Source organism: Petaurus breviceps, unplaced genomic scaffold (genome assembly GCF_028583685.1).
Source record: "Petaurus breviceps papuanus isolate PSGF00001 unplaced genomic scaffold, PetGlider_PUasm1.0 138, whole genome shotgun sequence".
Taxonomy (NCBI): domain Eukaryota; kingdom Metazoa; phylum Chordata; class Mammalia; order Diprotodontia; family Petauridae; genus Petaurus; species Petaurus breviceps.
In genome coordinates this window covers 29,106,506-29,128,720 of record NW_027185694.1, presented here as the reverse complement: position 1 = coordinate 29,128,720, position 22,215 = coordinate 29,106,506, and the positions used below count along the sequence as shown (strand labels likewise).

Sequence of the window (22,215 nt, the reverse complement as noted above, 5' to 3'; positions counted from 1 at the left end):
AAAGGGAGGGAAGTGTTTGTTTCTCTTCCCATCCACCAAGTTATCCTGGATTCTTTAGCTCCCTATGTAGTTTCCCCATTACCTCTGGGGAGCTCACTACTCATGCGGAAGTTGCCTTTAATCTCCCTCCCGCTTTGCTCTTTGATGACCTGAGCTGTGGGGCCTCCACTGCCCTACCCCAGCCAAGCTCAATCCCAACAAGATCCTCCAAATATAGTCAGATTTCTGCAAAGACCAATAAAGTCTATTTTTTAATGAAAAGTTTAGCTTTTATAGTCCCAGTTGTAACTGCCCAGGAACATAGCTCCCACTTCTAAGTACTGCGCATGAATATGAATGACCCCTACATGGTCACCAAAAGCTCCGACACAGAACCGATCACTAGGATGAGGTGGGGCTGTGTCTGGACTGCCCATTGCTGCCATCAGATGATGGTAGGCCATGAATGGAGGGGTAATCAGAAAGCAGGCCTGGCTATGACCTATGTAACCTGGGAAAGGATTTAGTGCCTGGGGTTAGACCTGGACTTTTCAGGTGGGAGAGTGGAAGTCACCATCTCTTATGCTGGTGAAGAGAGTAACTTTCATTTTTCTGGGTTGGGGGAGTAGGTCAGATGAATTCTGGGTGTGGATGTCACGGGTGCTGCTCCCCTATGTCCATGGGAACCAGTCTGCCCTGGAGCTGGGGCCCCCACGCCTTCGGCAGGTTCGGCTACAGGAAGGTGAGTTGAAGGCAGTGATCCCTTCCCTTCCCCTTGCCCATCTTTTTCTCTTGGACAACTACCTCCCCTTGTCCTAACTTTCTGTTTGGAGCCCTATTTCAATAGCCCCCTCTCCCTCTTCTCCCCCAAAGCATTCTTACCTATTGATATTATCCCTCCTGAAACAGATAGAATGGAAACTCCTTGAGAGGAGAGGGGGTTTAGGTTTTGGAGTTGGGGCTTTTTTTTTTTTTTTTTTTTGGTCTTTTTAGCACATAATGAGCATTACTAAATGCTAGTTGAATGACTGACTGACTGACTGCATTTCAGCACTCTGCCCAGATGCTCTGGGAACCTCCAAAAGGATGTGCACGCCATCCAGCAGCTTCAGCACCAAAGATTATGAGGTTGGCTGGGAAAGCAGCTCCCCCAACGGGACAAGGGCATGGGCCTACTCAGCACCTGACCTGGCAGGGTGAGAACCTAGGCACAGCAGCTCACCACAGGGACCTCAGCAGGGAGGATGGACTCTTGGATCCCCACGTACAGTAAAACTAGCTGTGGCTTCCCTGCTTTCTGGTTGTTTTCTTGTGGCCCAGAGGAGGTCAGATTTGTGGAGGGAGGGAGGGACAGCTGCATGGAGTGACCCTTGAATTCACATCCTTCCTCACTCTTCAGCTGGGAAGTGTCACCTCATGATTGTAGACCTCTAGGTGACAAACAGCACAGCATTTAGGATGCGACCTCGTAGCCTCCATCTCCCCTGGCTATGGGCGTATCACTGACTCCCACCCTAATATCTCCTAGGGTCTGGTACTGGGGCTACTTCTCTGTCTATGACAGTGGCGGCTATATCCAGGAGCTGGGAGTCAGCCTGGAGGAGAGTCGAGAATTGCTGGGCTTCCTGCAGAGGCATAATTGGATCGACAACATGTGAGATCGGGGTGGGGGAAGCAAAAACGGCCAAGGGCACACTGCTGGGGCAGAAATGTGAACAGTAAATGCTGAACACCTTCTCTTACTTTTCAAAGTTCTCATTTCTTCTCTCTACTAACACACTATCCCTGGAAGAGAAGGGAGTTTTTCTCCACATGTTACACTGAGCTGGAGTCAGGAAGACCTGAGTAGAAATCTAGCCTCAGATACTTCCCAGGCAAATCACTGCCTCAGTTTCCTCATTTGTAAAATGGAGATAAGAATAGCTCCTACCTCCCAGAGTTCTTGTGAGAATAAAAGGAACTTTTTGTAAAGGGCTTTGCAGACCTTAGCAATGCCAGCGATGATGAACTGAGGCCCAGAGAGGGGGGCCGGGGACTGGCTCGACCTGGGGCCTTCCTCTGTTACTGGTGCTGGGGGGTGGGGGGGGGAGTCTGGTCTACACGCTGAGCCCTGCCTCTCTGTTCCCAGGAGCCGGGCCATATTTGTGGAGCTCACGCAGTACAGCCCGGCTGTCGGGCTCCATGCCGCGGTCACGCTGCGCCTGGAGTTCCCCGTGTCAGGACGGGCTTTGACGGCCATCAGCGTTCGCCCCTTTCCCCTGCAGCGGCTCAGTGCCGGCGTCACCCTGCAGTTGCTGATGATGGTCAGTCCTGTGCCATGCCCCTCTTGGTGGCTTCCTTCCCTCTCCCATTCTGCTGATGGTCCTGATCCTTCCCCTGCTCCCGGCCCCCTCCGTCCCTGCCCTGTTCTGCCCAGCCCAGCCGGCCTTCCTCTCCAGCGAGCTGATTGCCTCCCCCAGGTTTTCCTGATGCTCTTTGTTGTCTACTTCGTGGTGGCTGAGGCCCTGGCCATGCAGAAGGAGGGTCAGGCCTACCTGGCCCGTGCACGGGCCTGGGGCCAGTGGCTGCTGATCCTCTTGACCACAGCCACTGTGCTCATTCACCTGAGTCAGCTGAGCCTGGCTGACCAGCAGTGGGGCCGTTACCTGAAACGCCGTCCCCACCACTTCACCAGCTTCTACCAAGTGGCTCAGCTCAGCTCGGCCTTTGCCAGCCTGGCTGCATCCCTGCTTTTCCTGCTGATGATCAAGGTGGGTCTCCTTCGCCATGCCGGTGTCCCCCCAAAGCCCAAGCTTTATTCCCTCCTGGCCCCACAGCCCCCTGGGAGGCCCCACTGAGGGCCCTGCCTCCTCCCCCCAGAGGCTTCTCTCAGACTTGGCAATAGACTGATCTTTGTCCTCAGGCTGCCCAGCAACTTCGTTTCATCCGTCAGTGGTCAGTGTTTGGGAAAACCCTCTGCCGCTCAGTGAGGGAGCTGGTGGCAGCTGGCTTGGCCCTCCTGGTGCTGGCTATAGCCTATACCCAGCTAGGCTTCATGGTGAGTCATCTTGCCCAGACCGGACCCCCTAGGCAGGAGAGCCATCTGCCTCTCCCAAGGGAGGAGGCTTGAGGACGATGGGTACTTCCTCAGCTAGAGGGCAGAGGGGCAGGATAGGAAAGTGGGAGTTTGTGGGAATCAACTCCCTAGGTGGTACAGAAGATCCGAGTTCAAATCCAATCTCAGATCCTTCTAGCTGTGTGACCCTGGGCATGTCACTTAACCTGTCTGCCTGTTTCCTCCACTGTAAAATGAAGATAATAGCATTCACCCCAGCGCTGTTGTGAGGATCAAATGACCCTAACTGTAAAGCACGTAGCACAATGCCTGGCATACTAGTGTTACATAAGTGTTAGCTACTATTATTATGTGCTAAGATTTCCTGATCATTTACTTTTTTAAAAATAGGTTTTATTTTACTTTTTTAAAAGTATTTTCCTTTCCCATTCTCTCAAATGAAGGAAAAAAAACCCAACCTTGTAGAAAATAAGCATAGTGGGGTGGCTAGGTGGTGCAGTGAATAGAACATCGACACTGGAGTCAGGAGGACCTGAGTTCAAATCCAGCCTTAGACACTTAACACAAAAACTAGCCATGTAACCTTGGGCAAGTCATTTAATCCCAACTACCCCCCCCCCCCAAAAAAAGGAAAGAAGCATAGCTAAGCAAGCTGTCATTCCCCAGGCTCAATGCCTCCCTCTCTCCTCACAGCTGTTCTCCTCCTGCTCCGACTGCCTCAGAGGCATGGGCTGGGATCTCTTCCTGCTGTGCCCGGCGGAGGGGGACCCCCATCTGTGTCCCTCTGAGCCCTGGCGTCTGTCCCCCTTCCTATGCACCAGCCTCATGGCGTTGCAGCTGTGGGGGGCTCTGCGGCTGGGGGCCGTGGTGCTGCGGAGGCGCTACCATGCCCTCAGGGGAGAGCTTTACCGTCCAGCCTGGGAGCCCCAGGACTATGAGATGGTGGAGCTCTTTCTGCGCCGCCTGCGCCTCTGGATGGGTTTCAGCAAAGTCAAGGAGGTGAGTGCAGGAGAGCCCCAGCAGGGGAGGCTCAGAAAAGAGGGGCCCCAGGAGGGGCCAGCCAGTTTTCAATCCTGGCACCGCTTTTAACCTTTTACATCATCAAAGGTCATTTGTCTTACTTGGAAAATTGTGGACAGGCCTTTTCATTTAGTGTCAAAGTAGGCCTGATTCCCCTTGCTTGGACTGGCCTGACTGACCTTTGCCTTCTCCTTAGTTTCGACACAAAGTCCGGTTTGAGGGAATGGAACCGCTGCCCTCACGCTCATCCAGTGACTCCAAATCGTCTCAGGACGTCTCCCCACCGAGCGCTGGCTCAGACACCTCACGCCCGTCCACCTCTTCCAGTCAGTTGGATGGGATGAGTCTGCTGATGGGCCGTGCAGGGGCCCGGGGAGACCCCGAGCCAGAACCCTCTCGCCTCCTCTCAGTTCTTGAGGCTCTGCTGGCCCAGTTTGACCGCCTTAACCAGGCCACAGAGGATGTGTACCAGTTGGAACGACGGCTGCAGGGGCTACGAGGTCAGAGATCCCCTGGGCCCAGGGGCCCTGGACCTCCCACGCCTTCCCCTTCCCCAGGCCCCTCCCTAGGGATCCAGACCACTCTGCCAGCCAGGATTGCGCGGGCCAGCAGGGGTATTGGAATGGCAACTGCCCAGTCTTCTAGCTCACCTCTTGTGAGGGCATCAATTAGGGCAAAGAACAAGATTCACCCCAGCCTTACATAGAGGGGGCCTGGCCAGAGTGGAACAGAAGCCTTTGTCACTATTATGGCACCAGCTTGAATCCCTCATATCAGACCACTTCCTAGGGCACCTCCTTTGCCCCGCTCCAACCCCGCGGTTCCTTCCCTTGGGGTGTGGGCTGTAGTTTGTCCCTGGCTGTAGCCCCAATGTCTGAAGCAGGGATGCCTCTCAGTATTAAGCTCTCTTACCCAGGGGTTCTAGCTTCTCTTTCCCCACCCCCAACAGTGATGTACTTGGGCCCAGGGGTTATGGGAAAGGTAGAAACAATGGCAACCAGATCCCTAGCATGGATTCTCTGGCCAGGAATCCCGAGCCCTGGGTGGAGTGGCTCCAAAACTCAGCACTTTAATGGAGGCTTTCTTAACAGGCAGGGACCCAAGTATTCCCAACACTCCAGAATAGGGCTGGGGTGAAGAGCAGTATTGGATTTTTTTAGGCCTAAAATTGAAATAAGTGAGAACTAAAGGTGTGACCACCATGTGTAGGGGAGAGGGGCTCACTGTGGCGATGGTAGTTGTAGGGGGAGACAGGTCCCTTAGGATGGAGGAACAGATTCTCCTCCCCTGATCCTCATGTATCTGAAACAGAACATGGGAGTGGGGGGGAGTGGTAGATGGAGGTTGGGGCCTTTGAGGGCTAAGGATTCAGCCCCTCATACCCTAATTTATTACGTGGGCCCTCAGGTACAGCGGGGCTGCACCTGCCCTACCTCCCCCCCCCGCCCCGTGGCAGGCACCTCCTCACACTAAGGGCACCCCAGCCTGCCTCCCCAGCCCCTAAGTTATTGCCATCCCCTACACTCCCGCTCCAGCCACTGTCTCACAGTGTATATGTATATTGTCAGTAATTTATATGGGGTTAAAATGTATATATTTTTGTATGTCGCTATATTTTCATAGCACTGGGGTGGGGAGGGAGCTGCAGCACATGTAGCTGAGTCTCTCCCCTCCCCCCATTATTTAAGGTGATGTTCCTGAGGGCACAGCCCTCACTGAGTTTGCTGTATATAAAGTGTTAGTGGTGTGTATGGAGACCCCAGAGCCAGGGGCGCTCCTGGGGCCCCATGCCAAGGCCATGGGCTCCCAGCAGGCTTTTAAGACTGGGGTGAGGAGTAGCTCAGAGGCCAGAGGGGCAGGACCCAGGTCAGTGAGCTGAGCTGGGGGTCAGGGTGTGGAGCAGGTAACGAGGGTTCAGGTTTGTTTCTCATGGGAAGCATGGGGGCTGGGACAGGGAACTGTTACTTCTGCTTGTTGCACAATAACCTGGCCTGGGGGGCCAGGTCCAGCCTTGGGAGGGAGGGAAGAGGGTGTGGTGATCCTTTTTTACAGGCTTATCGGTCCTACCCACCTGCCTAAAATGATTGGGAAAGGAAGGAATTAGAGGAGGAGACCCCAGGTATAACCTTGCTTTAGCCACAAATTGGGGGGATGGGTAAGGATCAGTAAGTGCCAAAAGAAAATGTGATGGAGTTGGGTAGGGGTAGAGGGTGTGTGTGTGTGTGTGTGTGTCTGTCTGTCTGTGTGTCTGTAACAGTATGTGAGAGACAGGCAACAGCTCTCAGAGTTAACCAAACCCCTTTAAGAAAGGCATGCCCGGGGTGCACTGTACAGGGAAAAGGGCCTTATGCCCTGGGAATGAGGTCATGTGCCTGCTCCCAGAGGGTGGGGGAGGGAGAGAGGGAAATAAAGAGAAGGTACAAGCACTGGGTGAGGACCACAAAAGGCCACTCTCGGAGTGGCAGAGATAGGACAACTGCCCTCCAGCCTTGGACAGGCTGTGGAGCTGCTTGGGAGCGCAGAGAGAAAGGGAGAGGAGGGAGGGCATGGAAAGAGCTGAGAAAGGACTATGGGGGAAATAAGGCAAGAAGCCCGCTTCTCTCCTGCAGCTGACTGGCCACCCAGGGCTAGCTAGGCAGGCCCCCAGAGATGGTTTCTTATTTATTAGTGGTTGTGTCTTACCTACCAGGATGCACTGCTCAGCTATGCCTGGGCAATCAATATACTGCTTTTCTAGTTGGGACCATGACCAAGGCCACAAACAAACATTTTCCTTTTTTTTTTTTTTTAATAAATCCACAATTACAAAAAAGACAAAGTCAAATAAATACTATGGACTGCTACATGCTTGCCTCTGTTTGTGATTACTGTCGGGCTCCATCTGCTTCAACACCTGGCACACAACCCAGAACAAGCTATCATGCAAGGAAAAAGCTAAGCCCTCCTCGGCCCCAAGGGCAGACCATCCAAACACTTTTATTACACTTCCATTTATAAACAGTTCTGACTACACTGTTGGACTCATGAACAATACAGTCAGAAGTAAGCAGCTTCTGTAGTACTGGGCCAGGCCCGGCCAGCTCTCAAGGTTGAGGCTCCATGGGAGAGAGTGAGCCAGTTCAGGGCTCAATAGCTGAAATGCCAACTGAGACCCAGGCCATGAAGTCACTGACACCCTATAGCGTTTCAGGAGCAGAAACAGAGACACTACCTTGGGAAGTGAACAGAGGCTTTTGTCCCCCAAGGCTCATACAAACTCTGTGAAGTCATCCACGGAAGAGATGAGCCGTTTCCTCTGGCCTGTCTCATAAGTGGGAGTAGAATCTGATGGAGCTTGGGGTGGGGACTTGGGGTGAGCCGGTGGATGCATCTGCATCAAGGGGAAGCCAGAGTTTGGGTACTGGGTTTCTTCCCGGATCTAAGAAACACAAGAGGAAAAAGTCAGGCTAGAAAGGATGTGTCTTCTCAGGAATTCCCCTCCATCTGCACACATCTTTCCCACCCTCTTCCAAAGCAGGGTTTCAAACATCTGGTGGATTAACCTGTTGGATGTGATGGCTCTCCTTTTGGCTAGTGTGCTTAGCAAGGTATGACATCTAACTGAAAAGGGGGATTTTCAAACTAGGCTTCCTCCCTCCTAGACATTACCAAGAACAAAGGTTTCACCTACAGCTGGAAGAACATTTTCCCTAAAGAAGGTCCTCACTGTTATGCCCACCCCAGTTTTTAAGGAGGTCATGTTTTTTGGTTTTTTGCTTTTTGGAGGGGGTAGGACAGGGAAGTTGGGGTTAAGTGACTTGCCCAAGGTCACAGGGCTAGTAAGTGTTAAGTGTATGAGGCTGCATTTGAACTCAGGTCCTCCTGACTCCAGGGTTGATGCTATATTCACTACGCCACCTATCTGTCCCAGGAGGCCATGTTTTAAACTTGTTTTTAGTACCTAAGGGTAACTGCTCCCTATTTGTATTCTTTTGTACTCTTTTATTTGGCCTCACACCTGAAAGCAAATAGGTCAAGACACCATTTCACAAATCAAACAAATCATGGAACTGAGTGCCTCTATCCTTTAACACACACACACACACACACACACACACACACTCTCTCTCTCTCTCTCTCTCTCTCTCTCTCTCTCTCTCTCTCTCTCACTCACTCACTCCCCTGCTCCTCACCCACCCTGTGCCGGAGCCGTTTGATGTGCCGCAATCTGGCAATCCACTTGGAGGGATAGATGTCTGTAGGGTTTGACCTGCTGTGATGGACTTGGGATGCCATCTGGTTTGAAAGAGAGTTAAACGGTCAATTGCTTAGCATAGAACCATGGTGAAACATTAAGCTGGAAGACTGAAGCACTCCACTTAGATCTGTCTAGATACTGACCACAGTTCAGTCTTTGCCCTTCATTCCTCTTTTTCAGCCCACCCAGATCCCCAAGTAGAAGCTAGGCTGAAGTGGCCAACACTCACATTGGCGTGCAATGCCATCTGGCGGGCAACAAAGGGCAGGTTTCGGTCTGATACAATTTTAGCCACACTGGTATCCACAAGGCCTTCCATATCTAAGGGAGGAAAAGGCGATGTTAGAGCGCACACAAGCATTTGTGAGATCTGTACCTGCACTGCCAGGCTTCATAGGTCTTAAGTCTCAGGGTGCTCTTGCATCCAAAGGCTTACACAGATCTCCGTGAGGTCCCTAAGTGAAGAGAAGACAGGTACAAACTACAAACACTGTTCCTCTGGCCAAACTCACATGGTCCCTACTATTAGCTCTTGGCTGGGTCTCAGACATATAAAACCAATTTAAATCATGTGCCTTTTACTAGGAACTGTAGATAGTCTAAGAAGTTCCCACACAAATCCCCAAAATTGCTGCCAGATACTGCTTGGTCTTATAGCACAGAGAGTTGCCAGCCTGGCATAGCCTTTCTCAAGAAACTGTCCCAGATCAAAAGCATACCTGCAGCTAAATGGAATGGGCAGAGTTGGGTTATCCAAGTCCCCTACAGCAAAGAAGGAAGGGGCCTTTACCTTTCCGACACTGCAACGTGACCAAGTTACATTCATAATCCAGAGGAGTGATTATCACATGGACAAAGTTGAATTGGCCCTGGGAAAAAATAACAAAATCCTTCTGTGGCTATGTGAAGTCACTATTACATAAAGGCAGCCCCAGGTACGGGGCTACTCATCTTAAACGAGTAAAAACTTTGTGCTTAGGCCAGGCCTTGGAAAAGGAGACAGCCCAGTAGGCCTTTATTACTTCTGTTTCCATTCTATAACAAAAAGCCCACTGCAATTTGGGGAGAGAGAATGTGGCAGAGGGAAAAGTCAACACTGCAAAGAGCTCTCACCTTGATGGTGCCCAGCCTGAAGTCCTCTCCAGAATCATTGTAGATGATCGACACAAAGTCATTCCCCAGGTGCCTCTTCTTGTCACAGCGATACTTGTCCAAGTCTTTGGTGGGCATCAGAGTGGCGATGTGAAAGATGGCTGTGTGTGAACAGGAACCAAGGGGACACACTAAGAATGGAGAGCAGCACGGGCTGGAGGCTGCCCAGCCAGTACAACACACACCACTCACTGCTTAGTGAGCATTCCCTGGAGCAGGTGGAGCTTGAATGCACCGCTCCCATCCTACGGCGATGGCGTGTGCTCATGGGGGAGGGTGAGGACACCTGGTTATCCCAGGAAGGGGGAAATAGGAGGAAAGGTAATTTCCTTTTTCTATATACTTCCCCCTGCAGGAGAGCCAGGCCAGTCCCAGGCAGAGCTGCTGCCCGTGGCAATTTGTCCTGCTGGGTATAGATTATGCGAGGGGAAGGTGGCATTGACGCATCTACTTCAAGGGGTTCCACACCGTGCTGCTCCCTTGACAAAGCTCAACAGGGCCCCTGACTGGGAGCATCAGCACATCAGGGGTTATGGGAGAACATGATTAGGAGGGGATCCGGAGAGGAAGGGAATAAGCATTTGTGGAGCACCTCCCATGTGCCAGGCTCTGTGCTAAGCACTCGACAAATACCATCTCACAACGACTCTGAGAGGCGCTGCTGTTACTATGCCCATTTCCAGGTGAGGAGACTGAGGAAAAACAGGGGCAAGTGCCCTGCACATGACCTCAGGCAGGAAAGGTAACTTTCTTTTCCTACACACTTACACCACACACGCCTCAGCCCGCCCCGCCACCCAGGCCCCGCTGTGGGGCTCAGTACAGCAGATCTTTGGCCCAGCCCACAGGGACAACACCAGCACAGCGCCCCTCGCGGGCCACCTGGCAGCCTCGTCCTGCCCCCGGTGCATCTGGGAGCCGGGCAGGCCCCAAAATGAGCATCACCCCAAGGGGCGCTGTCATGGCCTAGTCCTAGGGCACACAGCTGGTGCCACAGGCACGGAAGAGACCAACGTCCCATCCTGCTGGGGCTCAGAAAGAGTGCTCTCTGTGGGACCCTGCCCAACAGCTTCCCAAGACAAGACACAGAGAAGAGGACGGTTCCTCACCCTGCATGATGTCATCGTGCCAGCAGTAGGTGAACTGCCCATCCTCCCCGCACACGTCCAAGCCCCCCAGGTAGATCTTGTCTGGCTGGCAATCTTTGAGCTCGATGAGTTTCCCCAAGCCTGTCAAGAACTCCGTGTACCTGTAGGAGCCATGCTCATTGGACAGGATGGCGAGCTCACTGTTGCTCTGGGGGAGATAAAAGGTCAGGGGGCCTTGATTCAAGCACCAGAGGAGAGAGGGGAGTATGCAACAGTACTTTTAGCAAAACCAAGCCCTGTTGCCTCTACTGGAATTCTGGCCTTCGCCTGGCCTGTTGTATCCCCTCCTCCTACCTCTTAGCATAGATTTTTAACATTGAATTCTTTTTTGTTTTTAAATCTTGGACATATTGGGGGGAGGGAGTGCAGCATAGAGGGTGAGGGAGGGGCAAGGTGGTCAGAAGAAGGGAGTTTAATGCTAACCAAAGGAATCCACCTTTCAATGAATTAGTCACCCTAAATTCAAGAACAAAAGGGGACTGAAAATCCTGAAGGTGGAAAAGTTCATGTACAATCTCACATACCCTGTTCCCACCAGGGTTTTGGCCAGGTGAGGGGCAGGATGGATGCAAGCCTCTCCACTGTGAGAGAAATGCTTGCCCTTCTGTCCTCAGGTAAGGTATCTTCTGGGATACCAGAGGGCAGTAGCTGTTACTTCTATGCATCAGCTTTCAGGTGTCCAGGCTACCTTACCTGGCCTTCTCCTACATACAGGACAGCAATCTTGTGGGTATCATATGGAGGAGTCTGATCTAGGAGCTGCACCGACCTTTCAAAAGTCTGCAATCAAAATGACAATCTATAAGTCCAATGGTGAGACAGAGTTAACCTCTCCCCCTAAAACTTCTAACCCTCAGATCAACTAAGCAGACCCAATCCAGAGCAGGCAGGAGTGAGGCATGAGGAACCAAGGAATGAGTCTTGGGAGGCAGGGACAGGAAAGCTCAGGCAGAAGTCTCAAGGACCACAGAATGAGGATGACAAGTGGGGTGTGAATTCATTCTTGTGTGGGACTAAAATGTACTAGCTGGCCAGGACCCTGGAAGGCAGAGGTCATGGGGCCCCTACTGCAGTCAGCCACAAGCCAAGTTAGCTCATTTGAGTTGTTGTTTCTTTGGGACTGGTCACAACCCAAAGGTCCTCTCCTTGGGAAGGGGGGGTCTTTCCATAGTGATTTTGCTTCAAGACACAGGCTTGGGGGCGGCTAGGTGGCACAGTGAATAGAGCACTGGTCCTGGAGTCAGGAGGACCTGAGTTCAAATCTGGCCTCAGACACTTAACACAAAAACTAGCCATGTGACCTTGTACAAGTCATTTAACCCCAACTGCCCTCCAAAAAGCAAAAAAAAGAGAGAGAGAGACAGGCTTGTCTCTCTAGGATCTGTGCAGATGGCCAGCCTACTTCATTTTGGGTCAAAAAATTGGGACTCCTGTCATCTTCCATGACTAAGCCTAGGTGCTAAAGGCCAGGTCCTATTACTTCCAACAGTCACAGACTGCAAGGGGACCCAGCCCAGTTGAGTCAGAGAAAGGGGAACTCTGGAAACTTGGAGTGTTAAGTGCTAGGATTCCTTCCTCTGAGAGAACTAAAGGTAAGAGATACAGAGGGCTGTGGGGAGGTCGAAGGACGCCCACCTACCTCAGGAGGCAAGAGGAGTGGCTTGTTTGACTCATCTCCAAAGAAAGGGGAATGGTAGAGTTGCAGAAATACAAAGCTATAGAGAGAAGTAGGAAAGGCATGTCAACAGAGAAGGGAAACTGGGAAAGCCTCTGCACACATCCCACAAGGAAATAGCTGAACTGCTGCTTCCATCTCCTATGGCAACCTTTAGAGCAAGACCAAACGACAGTTGTGTCCACCTTCAAAGGACACAGTCACAAGGCCCAAGAAAGACTGGAAAACTAGAGGTCATATTTCAGAAATCCAGGAGAAACTTCCTCTAGGACCCTGAAGGAATGGACTCCACCTTCCACAAGCCTTTTAAAGTCTGCTCATGACCACCCCCTGCCCTTCCCTACCAGGCCCTGTTCTTCTGCACAGTGTTAGCAAGGGCTTCAGGTACAACCATCTCAACAGCCTTAAAGCACAGGGAATATGGCTACCCCTCACCCCACCTGCCCCTCAATTGAGGGGAGAGCCTACCTCCTTTCTAAACCCTACCCTCTAGTCAGGGCTTCTTAAATTTTTCCACTCGTACACCTTCAGGTACGACCCATACAGGGTCACAAAGCACTTTGGGCTACCCCTAACTCCCACTACAGCCAAGCTAATGATTGCCCCTCTGGCCCCTAAAAATAGCTAGAGGGGAGCAGCATCAAATTTGAAGCCCTAAGCCCAAATGTTGACATGCAGACTGCTGTGCTGCTGTCCAGGAAGGCTGCACTTCCTAAGACTATGCTTGTTCTGGCTCTCCAGGGGTGGGGATGGGCAGTCCAGGGCCGGGCCACGTGAAGGCTGCACCCAGGCTGCTCACAGTGCCCAATGAACTGCCAGGATGGCAGACACAGCTAAAACAAAGTGAACCAGAACAGGTGGCTCAGCCAGAAAGACAAAAGAAGGGGTAATGGTCAGATGTGTACAGCACCTGGGGTTGATCCCGGGCACCTTCTCTGTGTTGGAAGTGGCAGCTCTACTCTTGAAGGCATCCTTCTCCATTTTCTTGCCCCTCCTTGAGGGGGCTGAGTCAGAGATAGTGTAGCCGCGAGGCCGGAGGCCACTTGGCGAACGTGGTGAGCTTGAAGATGGCATTGCAGCCTCTTGCCGGCCTGAACCAAGGCCTCTGCTCTCCTCCCCTGGGCTTGGCCAGACAGTGGCTCCTTCCCCTTCTAAACTCCCTGACTGGGACTTAGCTTTGACTTCTGTGCTCAGTTTCCCAAGATGTCCTTTATCCTCAGCATCCTTGAGGACATCCTGCAGGGTCTGCAGCTCAGGGGAAGAGCTGGACTTGCTCAGGGGCTGAGAAGGCTGGAAGGAGTGATCAGCTATGGGCCTGCCATCTTCAGAAGACACAGCTCTCTCAATGGGAATCCCACATGTCATGAGCTCTTCGGAACGGAAGGATTTCTCTTCTTGACTTGAAGTAGAAGACGACTAAATGAAACCATCCAAAAGAAGATTTTTAAGAAAAACATTTATTTCAAAACCCTCAATATGGCGTTAGTTACATTCAGTTCAGGTTCCTGGACTACACCTATAGTCCAGCAGGAGACACATGGCAGCTTTCTTCACAAGAGATTTATGCCTTCTATAAGCAGAAGGCATAGGGGAAAAGGAGGGGATCCTTGGGACTCTCCCTCAGGTGGTCTGGGCTAACACCGTAGGACAGATGGAAAAGCAGGAGCCTATTGAAGTGCATGCATTCGGTGGGAGGTTTGGTGGTACAGGTTAGGAGAGCAATATGAAATAAGGGTCAGGAAATTGCCTTCTAGACTAAAACACCACCACAGGTCAGTGTTACAGGTATCAGGTCATAGTAGTTTAGAAAAGAAGTAGAAGGACAATTAGAGTTGAAGTCATCTGTAAGAGACTGGGTTGAAACAGATGATTTTCTAGTCAAATGGTCCCCTTGGGAAAGGGGAGTTATTGTGGAGAGACGGTCCTGTTTCAAAATCCCTGAGAAGTCTTCCCAAAGTTGTTCCTAAAAATCCACAACCTAGAGCCAAGCAGCCTGGCCTCAGACTCAGTTCTACTGCTCATTCATCATGATACCCAGCCCATTCCCCAACATCTATTTCCTCATCAGTGAAATAGGATTCCACATGCCATTTACAATGTTTAAAATGCAATAAGGAGGAGAGATAACACTGCATTCCTTAAAAATCAATTGCCACCTGGGAACACTAAGTTACAAAAGGTCAACCAAGAAGGCTGGGCAGGGAGAAGCTGCCCAGAATAGGTATTCCTCTCTGGATGGCAAATGCCTTAACACAATAGTAACTGCGAGGACTGGGTGAGAAAGCCACATGGCAAATCAACACAATGCCAGAGGAACCTTAAGTGGGCCTCTATCATCATCTAGATGGGAGTTAAACTCGGCTAAAGGTTGCAAGGGGGACATTTTGGCTTGCTAATGAATGGTTCACTTTAGCTGTGCAGAAGACAAGGGTGGATGAAGACCTACAGACACACCAGGAGTGAATGCACAGTTATTCTCCTGAAGGCCCAACCCGATACAGTCTGACTACTCACCCTACTATAGACTTCTGGAAGTTTGCTGAACCTCTCATCACTTGCAGTTGCCTGAGAGCCTTCAAAATCCTCCATCTCTTGAGACTCGGATGGTGACTCGGTCTCTCTCAAGTCCACCTCTGTTTGGCTTCCCTCTTCAAGGACAACTGCAGATTCTACCAAGAAACAAAGAAAAAAAAAACCCAAGTAAGTCCCAGAGACTGGAACGGCCCAAGGTGGAGCCCTTCTGTTCTGCAGAAGTGTCAGCCTTTCCCCTACCACAGAACTGCTGGACAGCCATAAGAAAGTCAGGAGATGTGACCTTCAAAGGGCAGATCAGACTCTGATCAGCACACCCTCCCTTCCCTTATAAGGTCCTTGATCCCTTCTTCTTCACTCATGAGCCCAATGGATGGTCATATTGCCTCATCTCCCAAAATCAATCAGTCCAGCTTCCTATTACCCAGTGAGGAACACAAGGGAAGAGAAAAGTCTGTCTGTGGCGATAGCTTTTCTGTGACTGAAGTAATGAGTGGGAAACAACAGGTTAGCCCAGGTTCATCAAAGCAACTGGGCAAAGAGCCACAAGGTCCATGGCCATCTGCCTGAGGCACCCTGTATTCCTCACCAAGGCACCAATATACATGTGCCTCGTCCCAGGGGTGGAGGGGAAGACAAGGCCCAGGTATACTAGTCAAACTCAATGACATGCAGTTAGCAGCAGACTGGCAGCCTCCCCCAGCCCCACCTTCTTGTGAGTGATCCTGGGGCAGACCCGAGTAATGGTCGATTCAATGAGCTTCATGAGCCATTGGGAATCTCATGTACAGTAGAGAGGTTAAGGAAAACCTGGGTCTACAATACACAGTCCTCTAGAACTCACAGAGACCACTACTACTGGTTTCTGTTATTTTAGTCCTAAGGAAAAGGCTGACATGTAAGAAGTTTAAAGTAAAGAATTGGACGACCCCTCTGAAAAGCTAGGATTTGCTTTCCAAAATAAAAAGTAAAACCAACTTGAGCACATAAAAAAAATCAGCAGAAAGTTGCTGAAGCAGCTTTTTCTGAATGGATTCCAGCTCCCGGGAGCAGTTATTTGACAGAAGCGAGTAAGGAGTTAGCGCTGCACACACAGGCCTTCTAAGAAACGTGCTGATCTGGTTAGCTGTCCAAGCCAGAACTCATTGCACAGGGCCTCGGTCATTGAGCTTTCCTACCTGGCCCAGGATCTTTCCAGGACAGCTGGACTTTCTCTACATAGCCATGGGGTCATGGTGCCGTGGAGACAAGCAAACACCCCGAGCCAGGAGGAAGCTGCATGGGACCACAGAGCAGAGGCCATCCCACGGCAGTCACGCCACAGGATGGCCTCTACTCTGGGGACCACCACCCATGCACTCTTCCCAGGATGACTGAGGCAGGCTGAAAGAGGGAGCTACAAGAGCTGCTCATCACCCAGAGGGGAATCAGAATCACAAGATTCTGGGGCTTCACTTCATGATGCAAAATTTTGATAAAATCCAAATGAAGGTCAATTTGGTTTGGGGTGCTTTTTTTCCCTACAGCCAAATTACCTTGCCAATGACCGGGCAGGCACTTAGACAAGCTGAGATGAGACATGGTCTGCTGAGCTTCTGGGGCAGAGAAGATAATGGGCCTTTGCTCCTTCAACAGAGGAGTAAATGAAGAGTAACTGGCAACTGTCATTCACATAGACCAAGCCAGAAGCCAGACCATTGCCCTGAGGAGCCTGACAAGGGCTTCTATTGTCCTCGGGCCAGGAAAAGAAGGTCTATCTTTCCATTTCAGGAATGGAGCTCAGCTGAAGAACTACTTCTGAGTGGCTGACAATCGCAAATTCTGTTTCTGGCATGGACTTCTTCATGCTAGTCAAGATCCCACTCACTGAGAATCATGAGACCAGGGACAAACAGGAGATATGAAAGGGAGGGTGACAATATGAAGGAAATAGTGTCTAATGAATCAGGTGTTCTTCTATGGCAAATACTTGTTTCCTTAAAGAGATAGAAATATACCTGCCCAGGAAACGCTCCTATGCAACTTTCCTTGACAACTGGACTGGTACATGGAAGAGAAAGAGGCCACTGCAAAGGGAACCACGTGAGCAGCTACATAAAAGAGGAAGGAGAGACTACACATGCACCCCCCAGACACACACACACACACACACACACACACACACACACACACAGACAGGCATGCTCATAGTCACACACTCTCACAAACACACAGACACACACATGCACACACACGTACACTCACATATACACGCACACACATCACAGCAGAGAAATTATAATGACCAAGAACCCTTAAGTCCAAACCAAAGTCAGCTACAGTGAGCTAGGGCAAGCCACCTGCACGGACCCTAAGCCACCCCAAAACCTTGAATGGGGAAGGAGGGTCTTGTGTGGGCTCACTGAAGGAGCCTTCTATGGTTCAGTTAGTGTTAAGCCAGTCATTTGTGTTTCTGACCTCCCCTTCTTTGTTCCCCTAAATAACCAAGAGTACAAATCCCTCTGTATTTGTATTTTCAAAGACAAACTTCAGGAGGGCCTTGCTAGAAAAGGTTACAGAACAGAAGGCAGAGGTCCACCTTTACAGAGGGCTCACCCTTAGTGTAATCCAAAACCCTGCAGAGCAGAGTGCAAACCTGTCCTTAGGCGGCTGGGTGCAGTGCCCCCTCCTCCTCCACCTCCCGCCTTGTGCCTGCAGCCAATGTGGCCAATGCCCATTTCCCAGGTAATGAACTCAAAAGAGAGCATGTTGGGGCTTTGTCAGAGACTTGACAAATTTCTCCCCACTTCTACCTCACAACTACTCCTCCTCCTTCTTGCAATCCCAGAGCCTTTAGCACAACATGGAAATTCTGATGGGGGCAGTCTAGAAGACCATCCATCTGACACTGTCTTGGCATGTGTAGCTTCTTGGGATGTCAAGCCCTTTCATACCAGGCTCTGCTTCAAGGGAGGAAAATGAAGGAGACTGGAAATGAGAACATTCCTGATAGCTTGAATTGTGGTGACAGGTAAGCACTAGCCTCCTCCCTTCTCCCTTTCTCAAAGGTGACAAAACTAAAGCAAAACTCAGGGGATAACCCCACACATTAATCTGCCACAGAAGGTTCTGACAAAACTTTCCAAACAAAACCTGAGGACCAAGAGGGCCAAGTCATCCGAATGCCCCAAAATACCCCAAAGATTAAAAATAAAAGAAGGCAAACTCTATACCCAGACACAAGCACCTCTGAAATAACCTCCACCCACTGAGCATCTCTCCCTTGGGACTTGGTTCAAGTAGGTGGTCTTTTCTGTGAAGTACTAATGCAAGATATTCAATGAATGTACCATGTGATCTCAAGGAGAGATACCAGGCCCATGAAAGGGACTGCCTTGCTTAGGCCCCAACAGGCATTCCCATGCTACGTCCCCCTCGGCTGCCCCCAGGGCCTAGCCAAGGTCCTTTCTCACCTGTATTGGACCGTTGTAGAAGGGAAGGCTTGTCTGTCCCTGTGGTAAGGCTAGAGGATGGCACTGACAAGGATTTATACAGGGCTGTCTCCCGGTGCTCCTTAAAACGTTCAGCTGCCATTAATGCATTGGATAGTTCCTGTAGTGGCATGTTGTTGATATCTGAAGAGAATGGACTTAGAGGATTTTCTAAGCTCATCAGCCAGCTGGTATTCCCTAGGAAGAAGGAGTGTTTTTTAAAGAGGAAAAAGGGTCATCATGTCCCTATACCTAGATAAACCAGTAGTCTGAGTCTGGTCATCGAGTATCTATCAAAGAATCACAGACTAATAGAGTTAAAAGGATAATCTGATTAAAAACCTAATCAATTTAGAGATGGGGAAACCAAGGTTCAGCAAAGTGAAGCAACTTGCCCAAGGTCACATAGCAACTTAACGGCAAAGCTGGAACTAGAAACCAGGCCTTATGCCTCCCACTCCAGGGCTCTTCCTCCTAAATTCCCCCCACCCCCCCACTATTAAGCTAAGCTAAGCTATCTGAGCCATCTTCAGCTAATTTAGGCATTTTTCATTTTAAACAGTCCCCATATGATTTGTCTACCATCATAACTAACCCATCACTGGCCAGGGTACCGACCTTCTGCTCCCTCTTCATGAAAAGCAAATAAGTCTTGTCAGCAATAGCACGGTGGGTAAGGTAGATGGGCCCCAAAGTGAAAGGTCTCAATATTCTCAGCCTACCTCAATCTCAGCAAAGCAGTTGCTTTTTCATCTGTACTGGGTACTTAGAAACTCAACCTGGCTCAGTGTAAGTGCACCAACTGGCACAATGAGGGTTTTCACATTCAAGCTGGCTTGTGGAGGCCAGCTAGCAGGGAAGGCTGTCCTGATGTGGTCTCCCCAAGGACACCATGCATACTACTCCATTCTGATTCTTGCCTCTTACTGCCTAAGCTACCCACTGCCTCTACAGAAGGCTCTTAGCAAGCTCTACTCCTCCCAGGGGATTAGGGCTCCTTGCTGCTGGTACCTAAACATGACAAGACCACCAGGAAGTTAGGCTTCAGAGAAGTATCTTTTCAGTTAGTCAACTGCTAGACCTATTTTGGGCACTGAAAAAACTAAAACCCAAGGCTGCTGCCTGCAAGTTACTAAACCAGCCATCCCAAACTCCTACCTGACCAGGGTTTCTTGGGATCTCCTCACTCACTGCCTTGTAGCTCTGAGTATCCCAGTGAATATGTGCACAGCTCCATAATAAACCATTCCAATAGCAACCCTCTTTTGGAAGATTATTCTCCTAACTTCCCAGGAGGAAACAAATGGTTTAGGGTCCTGGCAGGATAAGATGTGGCCCAGCTCTGTCAAGTGACTGGCCTGATAAGTATTAAGCAAACCAGGAGGGAGGCACCTATCAATGTGGGGACAAGTCAGAAAGCTATACTTTGGCAAGGACAAGTGAATACCTGTGGGCCTCCGGACCAGGATCTCAGCCCAGCCCTGGGTGAGGAGGGGCACATAGGCAGCCAGGTTGGTCTTTCCTTTCTGTAAAGGGGTCTGGGCACTGGCTGAAGCCTTCTCTGTCCGAGCAGTGGGTGTACTCTGTAACCCTGGAGAAGCAGGACTGCTTGGGAAGTGGGAGGCTGGAGTATCCAAGGCATTGACCCGGAGAGCGTGGCCCCCTGGTGATAGGAAGAAAAGAAAAACTGTGTTACAGGTCAAGAGATGAATGCAGCAAACCAATGACTGGTGCTAATTTGCCAAGCAGCATCAGGAAACATATACCTTTAAATCTATTAGTCATAGTTATGCAGACAAGCACTAGGATCCCACACCCTACCGCTCTTGCCACACAAGGGGCATCAAATTATAATGGGGAGAAGAGGAGAAGGGCCTCTCTCTCTCCATGATGAGTTATTGCTCTGGATGGACTGCCTGGACAGGCTCAGGAAACCTGAGGCTAAAGAATGAAGGGAGCTGTGCTGCTTCCAGGAGAAAGGAACACTTACAACCACAGGACCTACCAAAGGTTCACTTTTCAAATTACCAGAGAGAGAAAAAGAGAGATGCTTTATAGACAAGATTATAAGCCCATCTGAGTTTCTTTCTACCAGAGAATTTCTATGGAAACATCACAATAAAAAAAGAACCAAAGACTTTTAAAGCTGGAAGATGGGGTATGTAGGCTGCCACATACATTGACAATGTATTTAAGAAGCATGAAACAGGGGCGGCCAGGTAGCACAGAGAGTAAGAGCACCAGCTCCAGTGTCGGGATGACCTGGGGATCGAATCCCAGGCTCAGACACTTAGCACCCACCCAGAAACACCTGGCTGTGTAATCTTGAGCAAGTTACTTAACCTCGATTGCTTTAAAAAAAAAAAAAAAAAGCATGAAACACATGGTAGAAGGGGCCTATCTTCATTTCAGAGACAGTGAAATCCGAGAAATTTCCCAGGAAGCATCAGGAGTGTCAGGCATGGAGTACAGTGAGGTCTCAGACAGCCCTTGTATCTATCCCACACTTCTTAACTACAGCTAGAACGGCAGAGCACCCCTCTTTACAGAAGAACTGGGTGTCTGCAACCACCTAAGCCAGGAAAGAAAGAAAGAAGGAAAAAGGTAGCTTACCTGACATAGACCGAACCCGGTCACGAGATCCCCGGCAAACCTGCTGGCCAGCCTGTGATTCTAACTTGGCTGGTGCTTCCTTTGTCCGTCTCACTTGCAAACTGGGATCTGTGCTAAGAAGCACACAGACACATATGCACATTAGTCATCAAGGATAAAACAGTGTGTAAACTAGCTTGACAGCAGTTAGGTCAGTCAGTCAACCAACATTTATTAAGGACCTACTATGTGCTAAGCATTATGCCAAGCACTGGAGATACAAAGAATGGCAAAAAAGTAGGTGAATAGTTGCTGCTCTTAAGGAGCTCACAGACTAACAGGGAAGAAACATGCAAAAAGTTATGTACAAAAAAGATACATACAGGATAAACTGGAGAGAATCTTGAAGGGAGGAAACTAAGATTAGTTGTAAAAAAAAAAAAAGATTAGTTGTAAAAAGCTTCTTGTAAAAGGCGAGACTTGAAGAAAATCAGAAAAGTTCAGAGGCTGAAATGAGGAAGGAATGAGTTCCAGGTATTGGACATGGTCAATAAAAACACCCTGAGTCAGAAGATGGACCACAAACAGCCAGGAGGCCAGTGCCACTGAACAGCAGAATCAGTGCAATGTGTAAGGAGACTGGAAAGACAGGAAGGAGCTAGGTTAGGGGAGCCTTAAAAGTCAAAAAGAGGATTTTATATTTAATCCCAGAGGTAATAAGAAGCCATTGGAGTCAACTAAACAAGGTGGGGTGGGGCAGGGAGCAACAATCCCTTTAGTGGCTGAATGGAGGATGGGCTGGAGTGGGGAGAGACTCGAGGCAGGCATGAGGTGACGAGAGTCTGCACCAGAGTGATGGCAGTGTCTCAGGAAAGAAGGGGGAATATTTGAGAAATGCTGCAAAGATGAAATGGAGAGGCCTTGGTGACAGATTGCATATTGGCGGGGGAGGAGGGTGACAGAGTGAGGAATTGAGGATGATGCCTAGGGTGCAAGCCTGGGTGACTAAGAGAATGGTGGTCGCCTCCACAGGAATGAGGAAGTTAGCGAAAGAAGAAAGATAATGTTTTGAACACACTGAGTTTAGTATGTCTACAGAACACTTAATTCAAGATGTCTAAGAGGCAGCTAGAGATGCTCAACTGGAGTCAATAGAGAGATTAGGACTAGACAAAAAAGATCTGAGAATCACCTGCACAGAGACGACAGTTCAACCCAGGAAAGCTGATGAGATCATCAGGTAAAGCAGTACAGAGAGGGGGCGGCTAGGTGGTGCAGTGAATAGAGCACGGGCCCTGGAGTCAGGAGAACCTGAGTTCAAATGCGACCTCAGACACTTGACACACTTACTAGCC

At 50.1% G+C, this 22,215-nt stretch overlaps 2 protein-coding genes across 13 annotated transcripts in view; one reads left to right on the top strand and one right to left on the bottom strand.

Annotated features, from left to right (window-relative positions):
* The window catches only part of PKD1 (polycystin 1, transient receptor potential channel interacting), a 115,784-nt gene extending 108,887 nt beyond the window's left edge, over positions 1-6,897 (top strand). The window contains exons 39-46 of the mRNA XM_069062824.1: positions 609-721; positions 1,031-1,175; positions 1,508-1,633; positions 2,108-2,282; positions 2,439-2,729; positions 2,882-3,016; positions 3,728-4,033; positions 4,251-6,897. Coding sequence (XP_068918925.1) covers positions 609-721; positions 1,031-1,175; positions 1,508-1,633; positions 2,108-2,282; positions 2,439-2,729; positions 2,882-3,016; positions 3,728-4,033; positions 4,251-4,760 — 1,801 coding nt within the window. The 3' untranslated portion in view covers positions 4,761-6,897. The remainder of the gene's footprint in view (positions 1-608; positions 722-1,030; positions 1,176-1,507; positions 1,634-2,107; positions 2,283-2,438; positions 2,730-2,881; positions 3,017-3,727; positions 4,034-4,250) is intronic.
* The window catches only part of TSC2 (TSC complex subunit 2), a 59,583-nt gene continuing 44,190 nt past the window's right edge, over positions 6,823-22,215 (bottom strand). For 10 of the 12 annotated variants that reach the window (XM_069062840.1, XM_069062835.1, XM_069062866.1 and 7 more), the window contains 13 exons: positions 20,882-20,994; positions 19,716-19,931; positions 18,251-18,466; positions 14,781-14,935; positions 13,177-13,682; positions 12,231-12,306; positions 11,285-11,371; positions 10,553-10,739; positions 9,405-9,544; positions 9,082-9,160; positions 8,521-8,612; positions 8,231-8,329; positions 6,823-7,472 (listed from right to left, as the gene is read on the bottom strand). In XM_069062840.1, the coding sequence (XP_068918941.1) occupies positions 7,302-7,472; positions 8,231-8,329; positions 8,521-8,612; positions 9,082-9,160; positions 9,405-9,544; positions 10,553-10,739; positions 11,285-11,371; positions 12,231-12,306; positions 13,177-13,682; positions 14,781-14,935; positions 18,251-18,466; positions 19,716-19,931; positions 20,882-20,994 (2,137 nt within the window). In that variant the 3' untranslated portion in view covers positions 6,823-7,301. Of the gene's footprint in view, positions 7,473-8,230; positions 8,330-8,520; positions 8,613-9,081; positions 9,161-9,404; positions 9,545-10,552; positions 10,740-11,284; positions 11,372-12,230; positions 12,307-13,176; positions 13,683-14,780; positions 14,936-16,795; positions 16,865-18,250; positions 18,467-19,715; positions 19,932-20,881; positions 20,995-22,215 lie in introns of those variants that run through there. The other 2 variants (XM_069062915.1, XR_011163320.1) reach the window with 2 other exon arrangements.